The sequence below is a fragment of the Mastigoproctus giganteus genome, chromosome 8, assembly GCF_048544385.1.
Source record: "Mastigoproctus giganteus isolate SK-2022 chromosome 8, ASM4854438v1, whole genome shotgun sequence".
Classification (NCBI taxonomy): Eukaryota; Metazoa; Arthropoda; class Arachnida; order Uropygi; family Thelyphonidae; genus Mastigoproctus; species Mastigoproctus giganteus.
The window spans coordinates 154,215,760-154,236,881 of NC_143582.1; the positions used below are offsets into that span (position 1 = coordinate 154,215,760).

Genomic DNA, 21,122 nt, shown 5'->3' on the forward strand with positions numbered 1-21,122 from the left:
GCCTAGCAGGGGTCATGTCCTCTATCGACCCCTTACTTCTACTTCTATCCCCCAGTCTTCAGCCTCCCCTTCCTCCCACTTTTATCTTTCATCTAACGTATAGCCCACACGTCTAAATTTAATAACAACAAAATTCTGCCCGACCTATTAGGCCTTTTAACACATTTTCTAGCATTCAACCCCAACCAGCGATTTGCTAACAGCAATCTCCTTAAGAATTAACGTCAAACGCCTATCTATATATATATATATATATATATATAGATATATATATATACAGGCATACCTCGGTTAACGTTACCTCTGATAACGAAGCTTCGATATAACGAAGTCCGCAATTTCAAGCCCCATTTAACACAAAAAAAAATATTCCAGTTTAATCACCTGAAATCTAAACAAACTGAAGAAATTACGGAAACCTTTTGGGCTTCTCGTGGTTGGTTCGAGAAATTTAAAAAAAACGGGCCAGGATTCATAGTGTAAAATTAACAGGAGAAGCTGCAAATAAGTTTCCAGAAAAACTAAAGGAAATAATTGAACGTGAAAATTTTCCACCAAATTTGGTGTTCAGTGTTGACGAAAGCGGTTTGTTCTGGAAACGGCTACCAACAAAAAGCTTCATTTCTATTGAAGAAAAATCAGCTGCTGGGTTCAAAGCAGCCAAAGACCGTTTAACGTTATTCTTTGGATCAAATGCCTCTGGCGATTATAAATTAAAATTGTTATTAGTTTACCATTCAGAAAATCCGAGGGCGTTAAAAGGTAACATAAAAATGAATTTACCTGTAATATGGAAAGCAAATAGAAAAGCGTGGGTTACCAAGGAGTTATTTACTGATTGGTTTGTTAACCACTTTTGTCCTGGAGTAAAACGGTATTGTCAAAAAAACAACTTTGAAGAAAAAGCTCTTTTGTTGTTAGACAATGCTCCGGGACATCCTACTGATCTTAACACGTTGGACACATGCATTCCTGTCAAAGTTGTGTTTCTTCCAGCAAACACAACTTCCCTGATTCAATCATTGGATCAGGGAGTAATAGCATCATTTAAAGCTTATTATCTGCGTCGAACATTAAGTAATTTAACTGAACTAGAGGATAAAGAGGAAATGACAGTTAAAACTTTTTGGAAAAACTACACCATTAAAAACGCAATTGAAAACATTGATAGTTCTTGGAAAGAAGTCGCTAAGAAATGCTTAAATGGAGTTTAACGCAAAATATGGCCAGAAGTTGTACTAGAAGAAGAAAATAACATCCAAGAAATTAGAAATGAAGTTATCCAGATGGCTCAATCAATAGGTTTCGAAAATGTCGATGAAGAGGATGTTAGAAATTTATTGAATGCAGAAGATGATGGTTTTTCAGTGGAAGATTTAGAAAACCTTGTTAGCAACAAAGACAAAGATAATGAAGACGAAGTTAAAGAAGTTCCTGCCCAAAAAGTGTTAACAACCAAAGATTTAAAAAGGTGCTTAAATGACATTGAAAATGTTTTAAATTTTTTTAGTGAAAATGATCCTGATTTAGGAAGAAGTGTTATTGTTAAGCGATCAGTGTTAAATGCAATAACTCCGTATAGGCAATTGTTAAATGAAAGAGAAAAAAGCATAAGTAATCAACTTTAGACTCATATTTTAAAATGTGATTTCACTTTGTATGTAAGTTGACTGTTTATTTAATAAAACTTTGTTCGAAAAAAAGCTTTTAATTTTCTTTACGTAGGAACGTATCCCTATTCTGGCCATAGTATTTTACCTCTGAAAACGAAGTTTCGCTTAACGAAGTAATTTCGTGGAACGCATCCTATTCGTTATTCGAGGTATGCCTGTATATATATATATATATATTTTTTTTTTTATTATTATTATTTTATTTATTTATTTATTTATTTTTTACTTTTATCATTATTATTTTTTATTTTTATTTTATTATTATTTTTTTTTACTTTTATCATTATTATTTATTTTTTTTTTTTATTTATTATTATTTATTTTTATTAATTTATTTATTTTTTAGGTCCTAGCCACTGAAATCCCAGGAAACTAGGTGTCAGGACCTGCCGGAGCAACTCGTCATGATGCTGGAACCCGGCTAGCCTCCACGTGGCAAGGTATGGGCAACGTCGGGCCCCACCAGGGGCCAGGCGGCCAATAAGCCGGACAAACAATGGGCACAACAGATCACACTGCACAGACATGACCCGCACACTTTCAAGTCTCTCGCTTGACAGTGTACTGTCCTCGATACAGCGAACATACGCAGAGATGGGAGAAATCCCAGGTGCCGTCTGACACGAACATACCTTATACTAAACATTCCGAATATGGTGCCAATTTAACTCCGGAAGCAAGAAAGAAAACTGTTGATGGATTGATTCAAAATTTATTTAGACAACAAAATGTGTTTACGCGGTTAACTAAGGAACAAGAAACTACTGTAGAGGCAAGTTTTGTTATTTCTCATATAATTGCAAAAAGTAACGAGCCTTTTTCTGATGGAGACTATATTAAAGAATGTATGACTGATGCTTGTTGAATTACATCTCCTGACATTAAACACAAATTTGAGAATATAAGTTTATCTCGGCGAACCGTAGTAAGAAGAATTGAATGTATCAATACAAATTTGAATGAGCAATTATTATCAGTATTAGAATCCATAACATGGTACTCGATAGCTCTGGACGAAAGTAACGAACAAAAGAATACTGCACAGTTATTAAATTTTGATACGTGGATGTACCTCTAATTTTGAAATTATTGAGGAGCTTCTTTCAATAGAATCTCTTAAAGACCAAACAATGGGCTGATATATTTGAAAAAGTTGAAAAATGCTTAACAAGATATAATTTACAATGGAACAAAATGGTAAGCGTAACAACTGACGGAGCACCAAGTTTGACAGGTAAAAATGTTGGAGTGTTAAAGAAAATTCAGGATAAAATTTGTGAAAATTATCCTGATTATAATTTAATTACAATTTATTGTATTATACATCAACAAGTATTAAGTAAAAATGTGTTAAAAGTTGAAAATGTCACATCTTGTATTATTAAACTAGTAAATTTAATACGATCGAGGAGCCTGAAACAGACAATTCGTTAATTTTCTTCAAGATATTGAATCTGAATACACAGATATTCCTTATCATAGCCAAATTTGATGGGTTAGCTTAGGAAAAGTTCTTTGACGAGTTTGACGAGTATGGGATCTTAAAGATGACATCATTCTATTTTTAAAACTGAAAAATATTATGGACTTTCCCGAATTAACTGATAATAACTGGATTTGTGATTTTGCGTTTACCATGGACATCGTAACACACTTAAATACTTTCAACACTGTGTTACAAGGGAAAAATTTATACGCCCATGATATGGTAAAAAGTTTGAATGGATTTCAATTAAAACTCCAAGTTGTTCCTTCGACATTTATTGATTAACAAGGTAGACCACTTTCCAACCATGAAGTTGCTGAAGATTCCAGAAAATAAATTTGAAAAATATTGTGAAATTATCAGCGCGCTGAATGGACGACTTTTCACGAAGATTTGGCAACTTCCAAAAAATTTAGACAAGTTTGGCAATAGTGCGCGACCCATTTTCAATAGAAACTGATAGTGCACCGAGTGAATTACAACTTCAGATTATAAATCTGCAGTGTGATACCGATTTAAGGGAATTGCACTGTCATGAGGAAATCTGTAAATTTTACAATACTCTTAATTCGGAAAAAATCTGACGAACTTAAAGATTTTGCTCAAAAAATGTTGGTTATTTTTGGATCAACCTACATATGTGAACAAACATTTGCCATCATGAATCTAAATAAAAGTTCTTTACAATCAAGCATCACTGATGAACATTTACAAGCAGTTTTAAGAATCTCAACTACAAAATTAACACCTGAAATTAAAAAAATGTTAAAAGATGTAAAACAGTTCCATTCATCTCATTAAATTCTTGGTTGTTAGAGAATAATTTTTTTATGTTATATTTCTTCATGATAACAAATAATATATATCTAAAAATAGTATTTTACGTGTGGCCCGCCTTCTTTTTGAATTCCTAATGTGGCCCTTCAGCCAAAATGTTTGCCCAGGCCTGGTCTAGACAGTTGCAAATGGGTTGCAACTCTTTGTCAAGAGATGGTGGTGCTATGTCCCCTGTGGTCGCCATTCCCCATATTAGTTAAGGGGTTTGGCGATTGGCAGATGCAGCTGACAGTTTGAGGTCCATGGAGGTTGTTGGGCCAAGTATCCCATGTCTATATTGTCAGTTGATGGCAAATTTCTTAAGGTTGGAGGCAATGTACTGGATTTGTCCGAGCATCTGGTGTGGTAGGAAATTATTTGATAGGTGGAGGCGTGAATGAAGAGGGCAAATAGTTGGGGATGCTCTGAGCTGGGCAGGTGAAATCCTCCAGCCACAGAGATCCCAGAATGGAGAAGGAGATCAGACCGGTCAGCATCTTTACTGTGATTATCAGTCTTTTTTCGTCAATGAGAGAGGGCAGCCTAGGGATTCACAGGGCCATTTCAGTTGTATGAACATGGGGTGGTAACATGTGCTTGTAGGTTAGCCATTTGAGAAACTAATATTCTGCTGCCCAGATGGGTTTCTTGATCATAGGTGCTGCTGACGCCCAGATTTCAGCTGCATAAAGTAGTGAGGAGTATATAATGGTCCTGACATTTTGTTGCTGTAACCCTGTCTGAGACGTAATGCAGGTATTGTTTCGTTCTCAATTTCAGGTGCGCCCCATGACTAAGTTCGTCAATGTGCTTGTTGAATTTAATTTTTTCGTCAAAGACAACCCCCAAATCTAGATGATATAGAACAGTCGGGATGGAAACTCCACTGATGTTGGGTGAGATGATCATTGTTTCTTTCTTTTGGGAGTAGAGCATGCACTTAGACTTCGCAGGGTTAATGTTAAGGCCAAATTGTTTAAGGTAGCCTGTTAGTGCGAGGAGGACACTGTTAATTTCCTCTGTGATCCTAGAGGGGTCTGTGTTTGTTTGGATGGTGGTAAAGTACACTATAATTAAAAAAACTATGGTAATAGTGCATTTGACACTTAAAACATTTAACCTGTTTTGACCACTGATGGCAAATAGTAAAAATAAACAAAAAAACAATGTAAAAAATTAAATTTGTATGCTTTTAGACACAAACATTATAAGAAATAATATAATCAAAATTCCTACCCCTTGTTCTTCAAATCTCTGCTGCGCCAATACTCTGCTGCCAACTTCATCAGGGGTTGTAGGTGGAGGAAATAATCCTTAAAAAACAATCAGAAATATATTGTTAAACATTCATTTAATTCTTAAATTATCTAAATACAGTTATTCTAAATCAGGGATTCCCAACACACTCAATATTGATCCCCTGGGAGTCAATTGTCTTGAAAGATGGGTCAAACAGGTGTGTTGGGGGGGGGGTCAATGGACAAATTATATAATAATATAATAATAATACATACAGGGTGAGCATAAAGTCTTTCCCTGATTTCAAACATTTATTACACAAGAACTATGCTGGGAACAAACAGCATAGTTCTTGTGTAATAATAGTTCAGCAATTTTACCTCAAATCAGTTTTTTTTTTATCTCTTCAGTACACTTCTACATGTGCTCCGTTTGTTGCCTGGAGAACATCTAGTCGATACTTGATTTCTCTCCATGTTTTCTCCATCATCTCTTCAGTAACCGTCACAAAAGCATCCGTTATCCTTGCCTTTAAAATTTCAGTATCACGAACTGGAGTCGAATACACTTTGTCCTTAATATATCCCCATAAAAAAAAAGTCAAGAGGGGTAATAATCGGTGAACGAGCTGGCCATGGTGTTGGACCATCCTTCCCAATCCATCGGTTAGGAAACATAGCATCCAGGAACTAATGAACAACTAAACTCCAGTGTGTCGGTGCACCATCTTGAGGGTTTTGTTTGTTATTTGGTTTTTAGGAGCATTAGCAACTAAGCCCATATTGCTCTGGGGATATGCAGTGATCATTCCCTGACCTTTCCGCATCCTCCGTATTTGGTGGTCTTGGGCTCGAATCCTGGTCTAATCAAGAAGCGTGTGCTCCTGCCCACCAGGCTATGGAGGCACCTAACCACCTTGATGGAAAATTACCCATGGCTGAAACTCTTCTGAGGTGCAACGTATTGCTCCAACATGTCGAAGGAAACGTTCACTGAAATGGTGGGCTCCGCAAAAAAAAATGGTCCAATAACCTTGTTGTGCATTAGGCCGCACCAAACGTTGACTTTAGGGCTATCCCTCTCTTTCTCAAAAACAACATGTGAGTTCTCTGACCCCCAAATACTGACATTGTGTTGATTTGCCTTCCCCGAGGTGTGGAAGGTAGCCTCATCAGAAAAAGAAACATGCTTAAGGTAATCATTGTTTTCATCAACTCACTGCAGAATTTCTGTAGCAAAAGTAGCACGTCGGGGACAATCATCTTGCTCCAAGGCTTGAACAATTTGCACTTTATATGCACACAAACGAAACTGTTTGTGCAAAATTTTAACCACTGTCCTCTGAGGTATGCCAAGTACTCTTGATGCACGAGTTGACTTCTGAGTATTGCGTTGAAAAGCATCACGCACAGCATCAACAGTCTCTTCACTCACACTAGGCCTACCAATTCGTTTAAGGTCCCCAACACTGCCAGTCTCTTTAAACTTTGCATACCAACCTCTGATGTTTTTAACATCTGGCAGATCTCACCTATATTCTTTTCTAAAGTTTCGATGAACTGTAACTGGCGATTTTGTTTCATGAAACCACAAAACACATTGAACTTTCTCCTTCAGCGACACCATTTTGATACTGGCGATTGCAACACTACCTAGATCATCCACAGATTGTGCAATTGTACAGTGCAAAAAAACTCTAAGCATTGGCCTTCGTTATGACACAATGTGCAAGTTTCTATCCAGCAAAGTTTTAAGTTATAATTTTTCTTAATCAGGGAAAGACTTTATGCTCACCCTGTATAATGAATATAATAATATATGATTCAAAAATATAACCATGAACATTGTTGATTTTGGTTTTAGCAATTTGGTATGCAAATTTTACCACTAGACAGCAAACTATAGAATTATAAGCAAACAGCCATTTCTCATGATACATGTGCTGCTAGTAACAACGATTAATGCTGCTGGCAATCAACTGACAGATTTATCACTATTAAACTCAGTGTTACCATCTGAACAGTTTAAATATGTAATATGCATAGGCATATTACATATTTAAACACTATTTTAAGTTATTTCAAATAATAACATATTGAAATTTTGAAAACCTCATCAATTTATGAAGACCTTAAAAAAAAAGCTGAAAATTTTGCAAATCTGCTTTCCTTTAGTGCTAGTAGTGGCTTGTTTGCTGGTTTTAAGAACCAATATGCTTTCCACAACATAAAGTTATGTAACGAAGCTGCCAGTGCAAATGAGGAAGCTGAGAAGTCAATTCCCCATAGTGAAAAAATTAAAATTGATTGAGGAAGAAGGCAACACCTTAGATCAAATTTTTAATTTTGATGAAACAGGTTCATACTGGAAGCAAAAGCCATCAAGAACCTACATTTCTAAGCACGATACACGAGCTCCAGGCTTTAAGGCTGCAAAGGATCTTATGACTGTGATGTTGTGCCACTCTACCAACCAGCAGGCCTTTAAAGGATATCTTAAGTCTACCTAGGTGTCTACTTTAGGTTAAGCAAGAGGTTGGATGAGAGCAATTTTTCCTAACCTTATTGTTGATATTTTTGAAGGTGTTTTTAAAAATTACTGCAAGCAAAAAAATTATATTTCAAGATTCTCCTCTTGGATAATGTGCCAAGCTACCCTTGGACCATTGCTAAGCTTTCTGAAAACATCAAAGTCCTATTTCTACCTCCAATTCCCCTCTCTCCTTCAGCATATGAACAAAAGCAAAAGTGCGATAGCAGCTTTTAAAGCTCATTAGTTAAGGCAAGGGTCCACAAACTTGGTGGTCCACAGAAAATTCCCAATTGCTGAAAACTACATTCTTTGCATAACTGTAATGTTATGCAGAGAAACAAATTTTACACCTACCTATATCTACAAGATTCTAAAATAAATCGATGGATATATAATATAAAATATACATTTGTTTATATCAAATTTTAATTATTACTTATTTATTGTACTAATCACAAAAATACAGTTAGTAATACAACAAAATTATAATTAACGCGATGAATGTGGTTGTAGAGTGCGACTAAGTTTTGTAATATCTGGTTTTAAAGTACCAGTTCCAATTCTTAAAAAAGTCATATAAATGCCAGTCAGTTAGACATGATTGTATTTTTGATTTTACATATTTCATTTTTGAAAAGGTCTGCTCACATATACATGTACTTCCAAAAACTGATGTAGCCTTTCTTGCAAAATTTTTTTAATTTTTGGATAATCTGACTCAGATAATGTTGAATAAAACTGAATTAGATTTTCATTTTTAAATATTGTCCTCAGTGCATCATTAGACTGAAGATCTACCAACTCTAAATGTAAATTCTCATCATCATCATTGATGGGTACGTCAAATGGATTTTGAAAAAGTTCAAGCACCTTTAAATTATGTTTAAAATCAGAAAATCTAGCCACAAAATTTTCCTGCAACAAACTAATGTTTTGAACAAAATTTTCAATGTAAAAAATTAATCCGAAGTAGTTTGCTTTTAAATAACTCCAGTTTTGTTTCAAATGCTTTTACATTATAATACAATTCATTGAAAAGTCTGTCTCGTCCTTGTAGTTTCATATTAAAAAAATTCAGGTGCTCACATATATCTATTAAAAAGGCAAGGTTCCACAACCATTTGAGATCTGACAGTTCTGGAACTGGTTTCAATTTTTCATTCATAAATAGTTCTATTTCAATTCTAAGTTCAAAAAAATCGTTTCAATAAATTCCGCAACTCAACCTCTTCCACTTTCCTCTTAGGTGTCACAAAATCATTTAGCTCCCTGTTAGTTTGATAAACTACTGGCATTCCTCATGTGTGAATGGAGATGCAAAATACCTATTCAGCCTGTCAGCAACCTCAGCAGAATTATCAACAGTTAAACCATTGACATCAAGTAAACAAATGTGATTCAATCCCTCCCTTCTACAGTTAATATAAGTAAAGAAGTCTTTGCTGCTTTTCTTGGCATTCTTTACCAGAGACTTCTCATTATATGCCTTGGCTAACCTCCATTGTGAGTTGAATGCAGACTAGTTTATATCTACCAGTAAAAGACATGAAAGCATACTCTTACTCTGAATGATTTCAGTTCTGCAAAGTGCAGTGCTTGGAAACTAGGCACTTGTGAGGAAACCTGATTGTAGTGTTTAAGGTTTTAAATAGTTTGAGTAAACTAAATGCTGATGGCATCCTAACTATTTCTTGGACAACATACACAATGGAACATAAACTTAAATTAAAAAAAGTATGGTTGCAGGAGAGATGTGCAAAAAACCTAATGCTTATGTTGAAATAAGCATTAGCAGGGCATATGATGCAAGAAAGCAAGCTTATATAGCATCAGCCAAAAAAAAACCCCTTCCCATTTCACCCATCCATTCACTACAAATGTTTGTCTAGTTCTGCCTTGAACTAATTTAAGTTGCTGACCTCCACTACAACAGATGGAAGTTTGTTCCAACTATCAACCACCAACTGGCTAAAGGCAAATTTCCACACATCTATTCTACAATTGTCTATTCTCAATTTGAATTTATGTCCCCTCAAGGTGAGTAATCTGAGCAAGAGGAAGAATCCCATTAGCATCGAGTTTGCTCAATCTATTCAAGGCCTTATACACCTCAATTAGATCATCTTGCAATGGCTGCAAGGAAGTGGATAGCTTGAATAAATTTAAGGAAGAATTACACATTTTAAAGAATAAATGAGGTGGCTAGTTTAATTACCAAGAAGAAAAGTACAACAAACCGAGATGAGCTAATTCTTATCCATTTAGCTTCAGACACAAAGTGCATATCATCTAAGATTATACCATTACTTTCTGATTCACAATTCCTCTTAGTCCTGAGTGACATCACTTCAACTGGGTTCCAGTCCTGCCACATGCAGACAAGAGTAGTGCCATCAATGTGTAAAAACAGTCAAAAAAGAAACATCACTACTTAAAACCAAGTTATAATTAAATAAACATAAAGAAACTAAACAATGCAAAAGAGAATTAAATTAATCAATAAGAGCAAACATCAGCATAGGATCCTACAAAGACAGACCAATCTGCAGCCCGAAATAATGCAAGGACTCTACAGCCATGCACAAATCTCAAAAATCAATACTGGAATCCACTCTAAAATAGATAATAACACAAAAGAAAGTTTGGAAGAACCACAATAACTACTGTGTGCAATCCACATATCTATCAATGTAGAAAGAGAACAAAATATGGATGCTACATTCAACCAAGAGATAAACGAAATAGAAATACATGCTTAAATATGGTACACATCTTATAAAACACAAAACAACTCCACGAAATAAAAATACAAGAGGTAAATTTCACTGTTGAGCATAACTAACTGAAAATCCTAAAGATAATGCAAATAAACTATAACAATTCATACTAAAAACATGATAAAAATTAAAATAAAAAATAAACCATATTTCAATTTTGAAAACCAAGCAAAACGGGGGGGGGGGGGGGGAAATATATATATATATATATATATATATATATATATTTTTTTTTTTTTTTTTTTTGATACATCTGATAATAAACACAGTAAATTATATTGTGCATAGTGTTAGGGGGAAGGTGCCTCCAGTGGTTTCTCATGTCTGCACCATATGATCTCTGGAGACAAACAGTATTGTCTATGTCAAGAAAATAACGAAAAATTTTCATGGATCTTTGATGGTTGCTGTTCATTAGAAAGTGGTTAGATTCATAAAATGGAAACTATTATATTTGCAGAGCAAGTTAAGTATACTGCATCTCCTCCTTGCAAAATTTACAACTTAAAACCAAATTTTCTATTACCATTTAAGAAGTTTAGATCAGTCGGTAAATGTCTTAATATGAACATAATTTTATGCAGCCTTTTAAATGGAAGCCCAAAGGCTTCCAGTTAAAAATACTGAGAGAAGAAAGTATTTCACATTTTAATCAACAAAAATAATTTAAGCAACTTACCCTGTTCATTTGGTTGGTAGTCTACAGTTTCTACCACCACAAAATCGTGCCAATCTATTTGCGCATACTGAACTAAAATATCAAAATTTCACATCAGAATTAGAATGAAATTAATGGTAATTTTCCAAGTAACTAAATATATTTTAGTCTAGTAAAATACAGCAGTAATTATTAATTGCTTAATATCACTTCATGGTAAAGCTGAAAAAAAATTACATTAAAAACACCTCAATAGAAAAATAGAAACTTCAGTAATTTGGATATGTTTTGAGAAGTCACTTTTCACATCTCATATTGTTCAGAGTAGGTCTAAACAATAGCTACAGTGTGGTATTTACAGTATTTCCTCCAAAAATTTCCTTAGGATGTTATTAAGGATTTCCTTCCCATTTCCTTTCTTAGTAGTTTCTCTGTTTAGTTATGTTAATATCATTTTTATAATTAGATGTTTAATAATTCTTGGAATTAAATGTCCAATCACAGTTATTATTCTGACCATCTGTAGGTCTGATAACAAGAAACAGTGACTTTTCAAAACATCACTGAATTGCTTAAATCTTTCTAATGAGGTGTTTTCAATTAATTGCAACATTTAATAATTTTTTTTCATGCAGAATATTAGTGTTGCTTAATCAATTCCTATAACTTATTTTTTTTAAACATCCCTTAAAGCGGCTTGCAAAAGCTTACTGATTGAGGAACACTGGCGTTTCTCAATCAGTAAGAATGCCCAAGATCCATTGCCAACACAGTTTTTTTTTTTTTTTTATGAAAACCCCAAACACGAGACATATTAGAACCTATAATACTTAGTACCATGCTTGGGTTCAAGGTTGAGAAGACGAAATAAGATATTTGTTGACATTAATCAACAAAACTTCTGTAGACGGTAATTTTCAGGAAATACATATGAAGGAAGGTTGTTCCAGAAAACGGCAGTTGAATGAATAAACGAGGAAGATGAAAAGTTGGTTCTGTGAGTTTGAAATTGGACAGTAAATGGATGTTGGCTGGTGGCGGCATTCGAACTGTTTTGAAAGAGAGAGAGAAAGAGCGGGAATTATAGAAGCCAATTCAGAAGAACAGTGCCCATGGAAGTATCTGTAGAAAAGGAATGCAACAGAAACAGTACGACTATGAGACAGTGAGTGCAGAGACTGTTAGAGAGGAGTCATTAATTAACCTAACTGCCCTCTTCTGAATGGAATCTAGAAGCCTGAGAGAGAGGTTTTGGGGGCACAGCCCCAGATGTGGGAACAATATTCCATGGCAGGGCAGATTTGCAATTTGTACAGAGTGAACAGCTATTTGGAAGAAAAGTAACGCCGAGAGCGAAAGAGAAAACCAAGTTTTTTGTAGATGCAGAGAAAAGCAATATTTGTAATGTGCTTGTGCCAAGAGAGATTAGAAGTCAGGGTAATCTCCAAAAGAGTTATATCATTTTGCCTAGAAATCAGAGTGTCACCAAAGATAAGCATAGGAGCAGAAGAATCCTTTTTGCGAGATATAAGACAAGACTGAGTTTTAGAAGGATTGAAAACAACTAAGTTGTCTTTGCCCCACTGGAGAATTACCTTGAGATCGGCATTTAAGGAATTGGTAGTGGATATTCGAGAATTTGAAGCAGATTGAGCAGGGCAAGGTTTCTCAAAATTGAAAGTGGAATGCGATGTGCTATCATTGGCAAAACTATGGATAGGATTTCCAGTCAATGGAAGAAGGTCATTAATATACAAGAGGAAAAGAGTGGGGGAAAGAACTTGGGGGACACTAATGCTGGTGTCCCCCAAACTGAAATTTGGGGGACACCAGCATTAGTGGAGAAGTTAGAAGACAGAGAGCCATCTACTATCACCCTCAGTGAGCGATCAGAGAGAAAACTGGATAACCAATTATGAAAAAAGTTGGCAAACCATAAGATGGAAGCTTGTTTAGAAGACCTTTATGCCAAACACGACCGAAAGCCTTTGAGATGTCAAGAGCAACTGCTTGTGTTTCACCGAACTTTTCCATTGAATTTGTGCATAAATGGGTAACATAAGCCAGAATATCACCAGTGCATCGACACTATGACGGAATCCATACTGGCGATCGTTGATCAGATGGAAGGTTTCTAGGTAGTTTAAGAGTTGGCAGTTAATTGATTTCTCCATTACTTTAGAAAGAGTAGAAGTAATTGCAACGGGACAATAATTGGATGGGTGGGATTTGTCACCCTTTTTAGGAACTGATTGGATATGAGCAAATTTCCAAGCAGAAGAAAAAACACCTTTGGAATAAGAAAGTGAAAAAAGGCGGCAAAAAGAGTAGTAAGTTCAGGTACACAGGTTTTGAGAACAAGTGGAGAAATACCATCGGGATGTGAAGCTTTCTTAGCATCAAGATTCGTGAAAATTCTTCTGACATCCTTTTGATGGAAGACCACAGGAGGCATTGAATGGAGCGTGCTGGGAATGGTGGGAGGTGTTTTACCAAGATCATTAATACATGAGTTGGAAGAAAAATGGGATGCTAGCAGGTGAGCTTTATCCTTGGCTGAAGTGACAACAGAACCATCTGGTTTTGACTGAGGTGGGAGCAGAGATGGGCAAAAGTTGCGGAAAGACAGTTGTGGAATGGATGTGAAGAAATTTTCCTTTAGCCAACAGGTAGTTGATTGCTGCAACAAATCTCCAACTGTGGTTGTGGAAGTTGATAGCTTAAATAAATTCAAGGGAGAATTGGACAAACTTTTAGGGGAATGGATGTGTGAAATGGCCTTTTTTCCATAATTTTTTCCATAATTTGTATTTGTGGAACATATACTATATTTATGTTTTATTGCATAATTTATATTTAAAGGTTTAAATGTTTCTGCTACACTTAAATATTGTTACATATAGAAATGGTGCCGTTAAAGTCACCTAGAAATACTGGCCACAATAATCAGCAGTTGGTGTATGATGTTTAAAACATTACTTAGTACACTATCACACTTAATATAGTGCTGGTATTTCTAGCTATGTGTGTGATATGTTGACATATTACACACACAGCTAGAAATACTGGTCACACACACCAACGTGCAGGTGGGTGAACAGACAGATGGATGAACATGGTGAAGACAATAGCCACTTATGCATATATGTATGTGAACATGCTTAAAAATGTTCAGCCCATTTCTGGATATCAAAAAAACTCAGTCAATATACAGGGTAGTTCAGATTTACTGTTACTTCCAACATTTATTTTTATATATTAATGAATATGTGATGTAATGTATGCAACACAAAAAAGGATATGAACTTTGCTAAATATCATTATTGTGAATATTAACAATGTCCATATTAAAGGCCCAGTTTCCAATGTTCTTGAAATTAACACACTCAAACAGGACACCATGGAATGACGAGGTAAGGCATAAGGAACAGAATTAAAAATGAAATAAAATAAAAAGCCAAAATACAAGAAACTTAAAAGTTTCTGCAGTTTTTTTTTTTTTTTTTCCCCTGTCATGATTGGGCACAGGCCACTAATTCAGGAGATAGTATTTTCTTTGTACAAAATGATTTGCCACCATGTCCCATGAGAAATTTCAGGCAACATTGTCAAGGTCTACTTTAGCAAGTGTATTCTTCACAGCATCTTTCGACTCATCTTGTGGTCTGTGCCATTCCTCTAAGAAATATTCTCACTAAATAAACATCTGTTACATGCAGCAAAATAAACTGAACATTTACCTGAAAACAAAACTTTGCCACAATGTGGGAGCATCTCACAAACTTCAAGAAACTAGACAATGTTTCATTTTTTTTTTTTTTTTTTTTTTTAAGTTGGCAGCACTTAGCTTGCTGAAAAACAGGTTCAATTTAAAATAATATTTGATGTGCCTTTACACTGAATTTTGGAATACCAAGTTCAGATGACCTTTTTTGTGGTAACTTTCTGAACAAGTTCTAAACTGATTTGGCAATCATAAATTTGGTATCCTAAGTTATTTTTTGTCCTAAGTTGATCCTATGTTATAACAGTTTATGTTCTCATCCAAGTACTGTCTATTCTGGTAGGACATACTTAACAAATATTTCGCTAAAATCATTTTAAACAATTTTCCTGTTTGTAATCTTTTCATGAACTTATCAAGATCACTCTAAGCTACTATCAGCTATCTGAAATAAATATTGTTTATTTAAAACAGAAATGAACAAGAAGAGAAAAAATGGTAGATAATAAAACATCTAGATCACTCTTGGGACTGAAAAAAAAAAAAAAGATCCTTTCCTCTTTTTTTTTACACTGTGATTTGATGGAAGTTAAAATGGTCAAGCACAAATTGTAGCAATAAATAATATGTAGAAGAGAGATATTTCCTGAAAAAAAATTTTTTTTTTTTGTTTCTGATGGAGAAAGATCCAACTTTCATCAAATCACAGCATGTAAAAAGACAAAAAGGAGGTTTTCTTCAACACCACATCTTGGACTGCCATGGTTTGAAAAATTGTGTTAATAAAGGAAATATTTTTCTGGAATATTCAAAGCCATTTATGTTAGCCTTAAACACTGCCCCAGATTTTAAAATAAAACAGAAAAGGAAAACCAGGTAGTAGAGTAAGATTGAAATAGCAGATCAAAAGCATATTCAACTTCTGATTATACTGAAGGATGTTTGTGACATTCTGCAAGCTGTCTGCCCCAGCTCATCCAACTTCTTTGCAATGCTTTGTATAATGTTACTTACAAGTGCATTTTTTTCTTTTTTTTTCAAATGAAAACCTCAAGCACGAGAGGTATTAGCCTATCGTACTTAGTACAGTGCATGGGTTGAAGATTGAGAAGATGAAAGAAGATACTTGTTGAAATTAGATTTGGATTTCTCTAGATTGTAATTTTCAGAAAATATGTATGAAGGGAAGTTGAAGAAATAAATGAGTAAGATGAGAAGTTGGTTCTATGGGTTTGAAGTTGGACAGCAAAAGGATGCTGACTGGCTGTGGAATGTGTTGGGACTGGTTTGTAAGATAGAGTGGGAATTACAAAAGCCAATTCAGAAGAATAGTGCCCGTTGAAGTACCTATAGAAAAGTTATGCAGCAGAGAACAGAAAATTTATGCGACAGAGAGTGGAGAGACTTTGTTAGCGATGAGTCATTAATTAACCTAACTGCCCTCTTTTGAATGGAATACAGAAGCCTGAGAGAGAGGCTTTGGGGGCAGCCCCAGGGAACAATATTCCAGGTAGGCAGATTTGGGATTTGTACAACAGAGTGAACAGCTGTTTGGAAGAAAAGTAACCCAGGGCAAAAGAGAAATCCCAGTTTTTTAGATGCAGAGGAAGCTATATTTGTGATGTTCTTATGCTAAGAGAGATTAGAAGTCAGGGTAATTCCCACAGAGATATGTGATCTTGTCTAGAAATCAGAGTGTAGATGACACTGATTGCTAGACAAGATCACATATCTCTATGGGAAGTACACTTCTTTTAGTGAAAACAGTCTCATGTTGAAATGCTACCCTTTACTCTCCAAGGAAACTTTATAGAACTTGCTTATAGAATATAGCAACTGTCTTAATTAAAGCTATATATTTCATACACAACAACAGACTTACAATTTACTTACCTCTTTCTCTTTCAGCTTCCTCTTCCTCCTTCCTTTTAAGTGCTTCCTGATGTTTAGTCCACTCAACTCTGTATTTTACCTGTTTTAGCACCTGTTAAGAAATTCAAATGAGTACACTGCAAAAAAGCACCATATTCATTTCTTTTTGACTGCAGAGTGAGTCAAGAAATGTTTTTTATTACTATATAGACAAATGTATTTTATCATTGTATTGGGTAGGGGTATTGACCTGTCAAGTGTAATTACAATGGAAAAAATTGAGAATGCCTGCAAGGTAAAAGCAGATTACCTGAAATTAAATGAAATTAAGATCAACATAAAAATAATAATGATAACAAAAATGATGCCTAATGCAGTGGTTCCTAGGACTTTAACTACTTGTAGGCGTTACCTTTTACCTTATTAGTTCTTATTGCATTGACTTGCCAATTGTAATCCTGGTTGGCTCGTCAATCGTAAGGGTATTGTTTTATACTTTGCCTCGCCAATTTTAGGCATAAATTCTTTGGTTTTTATTATTAACCATATACCCTTGGCTACTAAGCTAAACCCTACTTTAATTTTATTTATGGAATATCAGAGGCCCAAGGATATCAAGTTATCCTTGGGCCTCTGACTGCTTCTACAAGATTTCAAGTTTAATTGCATTTTTAGCTAGGAATTGAGTGAGGCAATTGACAAACACACTTAAAAAGTTTAACATGTTTAATTATAGAAACTGACTTAAAGGTTTACAAAACTGATCAACAAAACTCTTCATATTACAAACATTCCTCACTGGGATAAACCAAAACAATAAGTTCCTTCAGCATATCTTGTTACTAAATTGAAACAATATTCTTTTACAATATCCAATTTGTTTATCCAGTTATTCCTTAGGCTAGTTCAAAATATCACAGTTAAGATTTCAGATTTCCACTTTTTGGATTATTCTCTTGACTAGAAATAATAATACGGAACAGTACTTACAATTATTTTCACTTCTCCGACCTTTTGGACCAGTTCCTTTATCTTCTAACACTTTCTTTAACGGTTTCCACATCAGATTAAACTCTCCTCTATCAAACTCACTTTGAAGTGGCATATACTTATTAACTGCCCACTTATTTTAACTTTATTAATACTTGAAACTACTAGTTGCATAACCGTAACTAATTACAATTCCCAAACAAAACTTTCCTCGATTACTAACTTACTCGCTGCTTCCAAACTTGTTAACTCCGAACGACTCATGCCCCTACACTGACAAATCCTCTCATCTGTAATCCGACAATATTCTCGCTGTTTCCGACTATTACTCTCATGGAACTCCTTCCCTTACGGAACAACTCCTTTCTCTACAACTCCTCCCTCTATAACTAACTTAACACTACTAAACCAGTCCTTATATATCCCATTTTTACCCATGATTCCCTGAATTTTGACCTGACCACCCCTAGGTAAGTTGAACATTCCCTGCAAAAATTTTAATTATTTTTTTTTTTCAAAAAAAATAAGCTTAAGCTTACATACTTCATCAGAGAGTCGGCAACCAAAACCATAGGAGCCACTGCAATAAGCAGGGTCTATGCTTCTCAAAAAAAAAAAAAAAAAAAAAAAATATGTTACGATGTACATGTAAAAAATGTAGACATCATAGCTGACCCAACAGAGATCAAAAAGGAATGAATAAAATTCAAAAATAAATAAAAATAAAGTTAAAAGCTAAAATAATTCCGATTAAATCCTGTTAAAGGAAAATTGAATGAAATTATGAATTAAAAAATGAAGGAAAAAAAGTCCAATATGAAATTTAAACAAAGTAACTTACGATAAAGGAATAAAGTAAGGTTATTGACAACTTACTGTATGCTTAGACCAGAATCGGTGAAATTAGCTGAGTGTGGTGAATGCAGAGCTACAACAGAGACAAAAGTTGAAAGCCAATTGCTCTCTGTACAGTACATTTATATCAGTTGAAGTAACCCCGAGTAAGGGGGGGGGGGGAAGTGCGAAGTGGTCTAAGTCAGCGGTTCCCAACCGGTGGTTTGCGAACCCCCAGGGATTCGCACTAAAAATTCTGTAATGGCATCTGCTTAGATTTACATAGGTATATTATTGTAAACTACAAAATATAACTAATAATGAACATTAAAGTAAAATAAAATTAAATGAAACGTAAAGAATTGCCAAATAAAGAAACTACATCTACCACAATTCCTTATAATTAGTTTACTGTCTTATAATATATCATGGTAAATAAATTTGTTTTCCATACTAAATTTTTTTTTCATTCGTAAGGATCATTGTTATGTATAGGTACTTTTTTTTAAAAAACATATAGTTCATATAAACAGCCTTTAATCTTCACGGCATACTCTCAACCAGCTTTTTATAAATGTCAGGTGATATGTTCCTCCACTCAGCCTTTAACGCAGCCACCAGTTCAGCCTTGTTCTTTGGGCAATCTCGATGTACACGTACCCAATGATCCAATACATCCCCAAGATGCTCGATAGGGTTCAGATCAATACTCTGGGCTGCCCAATCCAACTTTTCCACACCCATTCCTCAAACCACTCTGTTACAACCCGAACAGTATGGCATGGCTCGCGGTCTTGCTGATACAGGTATGGGCCTTCCCCGAAGTATTGCCATAATGTTGGAAGCGTATAATTGTTCAGGATGTCCTCGTATTGCACAGCATTCATGGTTTTGTCAATAATGACTAATGGGCCCAAGTAAAACCGTGAAAGGAGCCAGATACCATGTCACTGCCTTCACCAAACTTCATTGTTGGGAGGATATAATCAGGAAGGAACTGTTCCCGTGGCATTCGCCAAACCCAGGAATGGCCATCAGACTGGCAGAGTGCGAACCTCGACTCGTCTGTCCATAAGACTGTTTTCCACTGTTTTACAGTCCAAGATTCGCACTCCTTACACCATGTTAATCGGCATCTAGCATTTGTTGAGGTGATCAATTCTGTTGAACTGTTGAGGTAATTCTGTTGAACTGTTGAGGTAATTCTGTTGAACATGCCATCTTGCATGCCCACTTTCGCAATTGTCTGTTCAAAGCCCAGTGTGCATATTTATAGCAGGTTCTGTGATGTTGCATGCATAGGACCTGTTTCCACATCCATGGAGAGATGTCCGGATATTAATGGTAGGGCAGTGTAAGCTAGAATATCACCAGTGGAACAACACTGACAGAATCTATACTGGTGTTCATTGATCAGATGAAAGATTTCCAGATAGTTTAAGAGTTGACAGTTAATTGATGTCTCCACAGCTTTAGAAAGAGTAGAAGTAATCGCAATGGGATTATAATTGGATGGAAGGGATCTGTCACCCTTTTTTAGAACTGGCTGGATATGAGCAAATTTCCAAGAAGAAAGAAAAACACCTTTGGAATAAGAAAGTTAAAAAAGACGATACAAAACAGGAGTAGGTTTGGGTGTACTGGTTTTGAGAACAAGTAGAGAAATACCATCAGGACCTGGTGCTTTCTTTGGATCAAGACCGTTAAATTCTTCTGAGATCCTTTTGATGGAAGACCACAGGAGGTATTGAATGCAGTGTACTAGGAATGGAAGAAAGTGGTTTACCAAGACCATCAATACATGTTGGAAGAAAAAGAGGATGCCAACAGGTCAGCTTTATCTTTGGCTGGATGTGGCAACAGCCATCTGGTTTTGACAGAGGTGAGAACAGAGATGTGCAAAAATTGTGACCAATAGCTTTGGCAAGAGACCAGAATGCTCTGCTGCCATTTGGACAAGAAGCAAGTTTTCTACTCTTAGTCTGTTCGAAATCTAGTTTTGACTGATTAATAACTGCTTTACAAAGTATAAATAATACTTAATAATAATGTTTATTATTATGCAATGTCGTTTATAAAAACATAGTACTGGAAATATTTTATAATAAAAATTCAGAAAAATTATACGAATTCAGAGAATACAGACTTAGTATTTCACATTAAAAACATTATGTTGAATGGGTTTTGTGAGTCAAAAAAGGTTGGGAACCGCTGGTCTAAGTGAACCATGCTGGGTATTTCTTCTATAACTAGTAGTGCTCTGGATCCATAACCAAATTTAATAATTTAATACTTTTTCTTTCTTGCTTAGACATTCAGTAATGTCATTATATGTTGGTGCTTCCATAGCCAGGTGGGCAGGAGCAGCAGTGCATAGCACATACTTCTTGATTAGACCGGGGTTCGAGCCCATGCCCACCAAATATGGAGGATGCGGAAAGGTCAGGGAATGACCACCGCATATCCCTGGAGCAATATGGCCTTAGTTGCTAATGCTCCTAAAAACCAAACAACAACAACG

At 35.3% G+C, this 21,122-nt stretch overlaps 1 protein-coding gene across 1 annotated transcript in view; it reads right to left on the bottom strand.

The window, feature by feature from the left end:
- Sf3a1 (splicing factor 3a subunit 1) overlaps positions 1-21,122 on the bottom strand; it is a 346,050-nt gene that overhangs the window by 231,668 nt on the left and 93,260 nt on the right. Inside the window, exons 8-10 of the mRNA XM_090379835.1 lie at positions 16,799-16,889; positions 11,203-11,274; positions 5,212-5,288 (exon numbers count right to left, since the gene is read on the bottom strand). Coding sequence (XP_090235961.1) covers positions 5,212-5,288; positions 11,203-11,274; positions 16,799-16,889 — 240 coding nt within the window. The remainder of the gene's footprint in view (positions 1-5,211; positions 5,289-11,202; positions 11,275-16,798; positions 16,890-21,122) is intronic.